This window comes from Salvelinus sp. IW2-2015, unplaced genomic scaffold, assembly GCF_002910315.2.
Source record: "Salvelinus sp. IW2-2015 unplaced genomic scaffold, ASM291031v2 Un_scaffold1898, whole genome shotgun sequence".
Lineage (NCBI taxonomy): Eukaryota > Metazoa > Chordata > Actinopteri > Salmoniformes > Salmonidae > Salvelinus > Salvelinus sp. IW2-2015.
Window position 1 is genome coordinate 62440 of NW_019943259.1, and position 7500 is coordinate 69939.

At 43.0% G+C, this 7500-nt stretch overlaps 1 protein-coding gene across 1 annotated transcript in view; it reads left to right on the forward strand.

Moving 5' to 3' along the window:
• LOC112072348 (large ribosomal subunit protein uL1m) overlaps positions 1–7500 on the forward strand; it is a 17597-nt gene that overhangs the window by 2341 nt on the left and 7756 nt on the right. The window contains exons 2-3 of the mRNA XM_070439758.1: positions 1852–1960; positions 3901–4168. Of these exons, the coding sequence (XP_070295859.1) occupies positions 1852–1960; positions 3901–4168 (377 nt within the window). The remainder of the gene's footprint in view (positions 1–1851; positions 1961–3900; positions 4169–7500) is intronic.

Consider the following 7500-nt stretch of genomic DNA (forward strand, 5'->3'; position numbering starts at 1 on the left):
CTTGGTATTCTCCAGCTGACCAGGGAAGGTAACTGACCTGGTATCTCCAGCTGACTAGGGAAGTAACTGACCTGGTATCTCCAGCTGACTAGGAAGGTGACTGACCTATATCTCCAGCTGACTAGGAAGGTAACTGACCTTGATATATCCAGCTGACTAGGGAAGGTAACTGACCTGATATCTCCAGCTGACTGGGGAAGTAACTGACCTGATATCTCCAGTGACTGGGGAAGTAACTAACCTGATATCTCCAGCTGACTGTGGGAAGGGAACTTACCTGGTATCTCCAGCTGACCAGGGAAGGTAACTGACCTGATATCTCCAGCTGACCAGGGAAGGTAACTGACCTGTATCCCCAGCTGACCAGGGAAGGTAACTGACTGATATCTCCAGCTGACCAGGAGGAACTGACCTGGTATCTCCAGCTGACTAGGGGAGGTAACTGACCTGATATCTCCAGCTGACTAGGGGAGGTAACTGACCTGGTATCTCCAGCTGACCAGGGAAGGTAACTGACCTGGTATCTCCAGCTGACTGACTGACTAGGGAAGGTAACTGACCTGATATCTCCAGCTCGGGGCAGTGTGACTTTGTCCTGTTGGAAAAGTATTCAGACCCCTTGACTTTTTCCACGTTTTGTTACTTAACATCCTTATTCTGAAATTGATGAGGAAACATTTTTATATAATCAATCTAAACACTATACCCCATAATGACAAAGTGAAAACAGGTTTTTCGAAAATGTTGCACATTTATAAAATAAAAATACCTTATTTACCTAAGTATTCAGACCCTTTGCTATGAGACTTGAAATTGAGCTAAGGTGCATCCTGTTTCCTTTGGTCATCCTTGAGATGTTTCTACAACTTGATTTGTGTTCCAGCTGTGCTAAATTCAATTCATTGGACATGACTTGGAAAGGTCCCACAGTTGACAGTGCATGTTAGAGCAAAAACCAAGTCATGAGGTCGAAGGAATTGTCCGTAGAGGTCCGAGACAGGATTGTGTTGAGGCACAGATCTGGGGAAGAGTACCAAAACATTTCTGGAACATCGAAGGTCCCCAAGAACACAGTGGCCTCCATCATTCTTAATGGAAAAAGTTTGGAACCACCAAAACTTTTCCTAGAGCTGGCCGCCTGGCCAAACTGAGCAATCAGGGGAGAAGGGCCTTGGTCAGGGAGGTGAACAAGAACCCGATGGTCACTATGACAGAGCTCTAGAGATCTTCTGTGGAGATGGGAGAACCTTCCAGAAGGATAACCATCTCTGCAGAACTCCACCAATCAGGCCTTTATGGTAGAGTGGCCAGACGGAAGCCACTCCTCAGTAAAAGGCACATGACAGCCCCCTTGGAGTTTGCCAAAAGGCATCTAATCTAAAGAGTACTTTTGGGTGTCAGGGAAAATGTATGGAGTTAAAAGTACATTATTTTCTTTAGGAATGTGGTGACGTAAAAGTTGTCAAATCAAAACGGTGAAGTACAGATACGACCTAAAGATGGAATCCACAGTAGGTGAAAAATGGCGCCACTGGCCGCCCCACCACCGTTGTGATCCTTTTTGTTGCCGAGCTAAGGAAGTGCCCGCAGCATGGAAGGGGGGGGGGACGTTACTGTACATATTGTGCTCTTATATCGTGCATGCTTAGATGTCTGAGGGAGAAATGAAACTGTTTGTTTGCGTTAACTTCTTTGTTGTAATATTATAAATGAATGTTGTTGATTCACCATTAAGGATTCCAGCTTGAAGTGGTTCTTCAAATTATTTTAACTTAGTTACTTTACACCACTGGAAAAGGAATTGAGTAGTGATAATGAAGCTGACTTGCTATCTGGTTGGTTTTCTCTTAGTTTTAGCAGGATGCCAAAGACATCTCCTTGTGGCTGGTGGTCCAACATATACGAGTGTTTCTCCGGTTGCACCCAGACATCTCCCTGTTAGGACCTATGCCGCCGCGAAGTAAGTCATTTAACACACACACACACACACACACACACACACACACACACACACACACACACACACACACACACACACACACACACACACACACACATCGAATGTTCTCCCTTCACAGAGTCAGATGGAACATAAAATGTGTCTATTTACTGATTGACACGTAGGCATGCATTTATCTTAGACATTATTATTCCCCATCAGACAACACCCATCAGACCAAAAAATCACAAACATCTTTAATCTCTACAGGGAGTCCGTTGAGATGAAACATCTATTTTTACAAGAGAGCCCTTTATACAGTCGTGGCCAAAAGTTTTGAGAATGACAGAAAATATTCATTTCCACAAAGTTTGCTGCTTCAGTGTCTTTAGATATTTTTGTCAGATGTTACTATGGAATACTGAAGTATAATTACAAGCATTTCATACGTGTCAAAGGCTTTTATTGACAATTACATGAAGTTGATGCGAAGAGTCAATATTTGCAGTGTTGACCCTTCTTTTTCAAGACCGCTGCAATCCGCCCTGGCATGCTGTCAATTAACTTCTGGGCCACATCCTGACTGATGGCAGCCCATTCTTGCATAATCAATGCTTGGAGTTTGTCAGAATTTATGGGTTTTTGTTTATCCACCCGCCTCTTGAGGATTGACCACAAGTTCTCAATGGGATTAAGGTCTGGGGAGTTTCCTGGCCATGGACCCAAAATATCGATGTTTTGTTCCCCGAGCCACTTAATTATCACTTTTGCCTTATGGCAAGGTGCTCCATCATGCTGGAAAAGGCATTGTTCGTCACCAAACTGTTCCTGGATGGTTGGGAGAAGTTGCTCTCGGAGGATGTGTTGGTACCATTCTTTATTCATGGCTGTGTTCTTATACAAAATTGTGAGTGAGCCCACTCCCTTGGCTGAGAAGCAACCCCACACATGAATGGTCTCCGGATACTTTACTGTTGGCATGACACAGGACTGATGGTAGCGCTCACCTTGTCTTCTCCGGACTAGCTTTTTTCCGAATGCCCCAAACAATCGGAAAGGGGATTCATCAGAGAAAATGACTTTACCCCAGTCCTCAGTAGTTCAATACCTGTACCTTTTGCAGAATATCAGTCTGTCCCTGATGCTTTTCCTTGAGAGAAGTTGCTTCTTTGCTGCCCTTCTTGACACCAGGCCATCCTCCAAAAGTCTTCGCCTCACTGTGCGTGCAGATGCACTCACACCTGCCTGCTGCCATTCCTGAGCAAGCTCTGTACTGGTGGTGCCCCGATCCCGCAGCTGAATCAACTTTTAGGAGATGGTCCTGGCGCTTGCTGGACATTCTTGGGCGCCCTGAAGTCTTCTTCACAACAATTGAACCGCTCTCCTTGAAGTTCTTGATGATCCGATAAATGGTTGATGTAGGTGCAATCTTACTGGCAGCAATATCCTTGCCTGTGAAGCCCTTTTTGTGCAAAGCAATGATGACGGCACGTGTAACCATGGTTGACAGAGGAAGAACAATGAATCCAAGCACCACCCTCCTTTTGAAACTTAGTCTGTTATTTGAACTCAATCAGCATGACAGAGTGATCTCCAGCCTTGTCCTCGTCAACACTCACACCTGTGTTAACGAGAGAATCACTGACATGATGTCAGCTGGTCCTTTTGTGGCAGTGCTGAAATGCAGTGGAAATGTTTTTTGGGGATTCAGTTCTTTTGCATGGCAAAGAGGGACTTTGCAATTCATCTGTTCACTCTTCATAACATTCTGGAGTATATGCAAATTGCCATTATACAAACTGAGACAGCAGACTCTGTGAAAACGTATATTTGTGTCATTCTCAAAACTTTTGGCCACGACTGTACATTGCAATTCAAACAGAATAATGTATAAAACATTATAATTCAGCACACAATATACCAAAATTAACATATTTAATAAAACCTATTTCTCTCCACAGGACTTTTAAAAAAGACAAAAAAGATGACAAAGAGAAAGAGGAGAAGAAAGAGCAGAAGCCTATCGACAACACGGGTCGTCACAAACCGTATGGGCTGACGGCGTGGGCGCCGGTGGATGACGTGTACGTGACCAGGTTCTACCCCAAGCCGGTGTTTGAGACCGCGGTGGCCGTGGACATGCTGAAGAGTTTCCAGACGCTGGACTATACAACCCTGGACCAGCCTGTTTATATCAACCTCAAGTTGGACATGAAGCTGGAGAAAAAGGTACGGACGAGCAAAAGATAACTGATTTTTTGATTTTAGTTCTTCTCTTCGGAGAAAAAAAGAAATGCTGTCACTACCTCACTTTTTAAGCAACTGTTCATGAACAGATCACATTGAAGATGTGAAGATATTCAACACCCCTTGGTAGGATAATGATGGAGTTTGCTTCAAAAATAAAAGTAAACTTTTATTATCCTAACAAGGGGTGTTGAATATCTTCAAGGAATTTTTCTCACTTGTTTCATCTTCTGAATTTCTATAACTACACTCTGTAGACTCGCTGTGGTTATGGCAGAGGTGATGCCTGCAGGGAACGATGAAACCAGATTCATATAGAAATAGAGAGTTTGGCCAATGCAGTTTCTATCTGAACATTCAGAGAGCACCACTTGTAGAAATGCTGAGGGTTATGGATTCAAAGCCCAGGTGTTAATCCTGTGGAAATGTAGGGTTATGGATTCAAAGCCCAGGTGTTAATCCTGTAGAAATGGAGGGTTATGTAGGCAAAGCCAGGTGTTAATCCTGTATAAATGGAGGGTTATGTAGTCAAAGCCCAGGTGTTAATCCTGTAGAAATGGAGGGTTATGGAGTCAAAGCCCAGGTGTTAATCCTGTATAATGGAGGGTTATGGATTCAAAGCCCATGTGTTAATCCTGTAGAAATGGAGGTTCATGGATTCAAAGCCCAGGTGTTAATCCTGTAGAAATGGAGGTTTATGGATTCAAAGCCCAGGTGTTAATCCTGTAGAAATGCTGGGTTTATGGAGTCAAAGCCCAGGTGTTATCCTGTATAAATGGAGGGTTATGGAGTCAAAGCCCAGGTGTTAATCCTGTAGAAAATGGAGGTTTATGGATTCAAGCCCAGGTGTTTAATCCTGTAGAAATGCTGGGTTTATGGATTCAAAGCCCAGGTGTTAATCATGTGGAAATGGAGGGTTATGGATTCAAAGCCCAGGTGTTAATCATGTGGAAATGGAGGGTTATGGATTCAAAGCCAGGTGTTAATCCTGTAGAAATGGAGGGTTATGGAATCAAAGCCCAGGTGTTAATCCTGTAGAAATGGAGGGTTATGTAGTCAAAGCCCAGGTGTTTATCCTGTAGAAATGCTGGTTATGGAGGCAAAGCCCAGGTGTTGATCCTGTATAAAGGGAGGGTTATGGAATCAAAGCCCAGGTGTTAATCCTGTAGAAATGGAGGGTTATGTAGTCAAAGCCCAGGTGTTAATCCTGTAGAAATGGAGGGTTATGTAGTCAAAGCCCAGGTGTTAATACTGTATAAATGGAGGGTTATGGATTCAAAGCCCAGGTGTTAATCCTGTATAAAATGGAGGGTTATGGAGTCAAAGCCCAGGTGTTAATCCTGTAGAAATGGAGGGTTATGTAGTCAAAGCCCAGGTGTTAATCCTGTAGAAATGGAGGGTTATGGAGTCAAAGCCCAGGTGTTAATCCTGTAGAAATGGAGGGTTATGTAGTCAAAGCCCAGGTGTTAATCCTGTAGAAATGGAGGGTTATGTAGTCAAAAGCCCAGGTGTTAATCCTGTAGAAATGGAGGGTTATGTAGTCAAAGCCCAGGTGTTTATCCTGTAGAAATGGAGGTTATGGAGTCAAAAGCCCAGGTGTTTAATCCTGTAGAAATGGAGGGTTATGGATTCAAAGCCCAGGTGTTAATCCTGTAGAAATGGAGGGTTATGGAATCAAAGCCCAGGTGTTAATCCTGTAGAAATGGAGGGTTATGGAGTCAAAAGCCCAGGTGTTAATCCTGTAGAAATGGGAGGTTATGTAGTTCAAAGCCCAGGTGTTAATCCTGTAGAAATGGAGGGTTATGGAGTCAAAGCCCAGGTGTTAATCCTGTAGAAATGGAGGGTTATGTAGTCAAAGCCCAGGTGTTAATCCTGTAGAAATGGAGGGTTATGGATCAAGCCCAGGTGTTAATCCTGTAGAAATGGAGGGTTATGGATTTCAAAGCCCAGGTGTTATCTGTAGAAATGGAGGTTTATGGAATCAAAGCCCAGGTGTTAATCCTGTAGAAATGGAGGGTTTATGGAGTCAAAGCCCAGGTGTTAATCCTGTAGAAATGGAGGGTTATGGAGTCAAAGCCCAGGTGTTAATCCTGTAGAAATGGAGGGTTATGGAATCAAAGCCCAGGTGTTAATCCGTGAAATGGAGGGTTATGTAGTCAAGCCCAGGTGTTAATCCTGTAGAAATGGAGGGTTATGTAGTCAAAGCCCAGGTGTTAATCCTGTAGAAATGGAGGGTTATGGAGTCAAATGCCCAGGTGTTAATCCTGTAGAAATGGAGGGTTATTGATTCAAGCCCAGGTGTTAATCCTGTAGAAATGGAGGGTTATGGATCAAAGCCCAGTGTTAATCCTGTAGAAATGGAGGGTTATGGAGTCAAAGCCCAGGTGTTAATCCTGTAGAAATGGAGGGTTTTGGAGTCAAGCCCAGGTGTTAATCCTGTAGAAATGGGGGTTTATGGAATCTAAGCCCAGGTGTTAATCCTGTAGAAATGGAGGGTTATGTAGTCAAAGCCCAGGTGTTAATCCTGTAGAAATGGAGGGTTATGGAGTCAAAGCCCAGGTGTTAATCCTTGTAGGAAATGGACGGGTTTATGGAATCAAGCAGGTGGTTAATCCTGTAGAAATGGAGGGTTATGTAGTCAAAGCCCAGGTGTTAATCCTGTAGAAATGCTGAGGGGGACTTGAAGAGGGCCGTACCTGCAAGAGTGAACAACAACTCCTCCCAGTAGATGTTAGACACTTACAAGAAACGCCTACATGAAGTGATTTCTGCCAAATGGGGGCAACAAAAGCTATTGAAGTGGGCTGTACTTATTTTTTCTGTAGAATTTTGTTAAATAAATGGTTTCAAATATAATTTGAGTGTTATTTGTTAAATTAGGTTACCTTTATCTGTAATGTACTGAAGATCACATATCCTAATGCCCAAAATATGTAAAAATGTATAAATAAAATACACACATAAAAATGTGTGTAACAATCATAGATTGCCTCTATAACTATGCAACGCTGATGTTGAAATGCAGAATACATTCAGAGCACTCGAAACTAAGATAAAACATTTTAACAGGGAGGAAAGATTTTAATAGTTGATTTAATTAAACAAGAGGTTGGGCAGTGTCTCAAATGCCACCCCATTCCCTATATAGTGCACTACTTTTAACCAGGGCCCTATAGACTATGTTCAGTAGTGCACTATGTACTGGATGGTTTGCCGTTTGGGAAGTACACTTTGTGTTGTCATGGTTACCTATGTCATGGAAGGTAAATATTGTTTAGTAAAATCCAGGTTTCTTCATCTGTTATGCGCATATT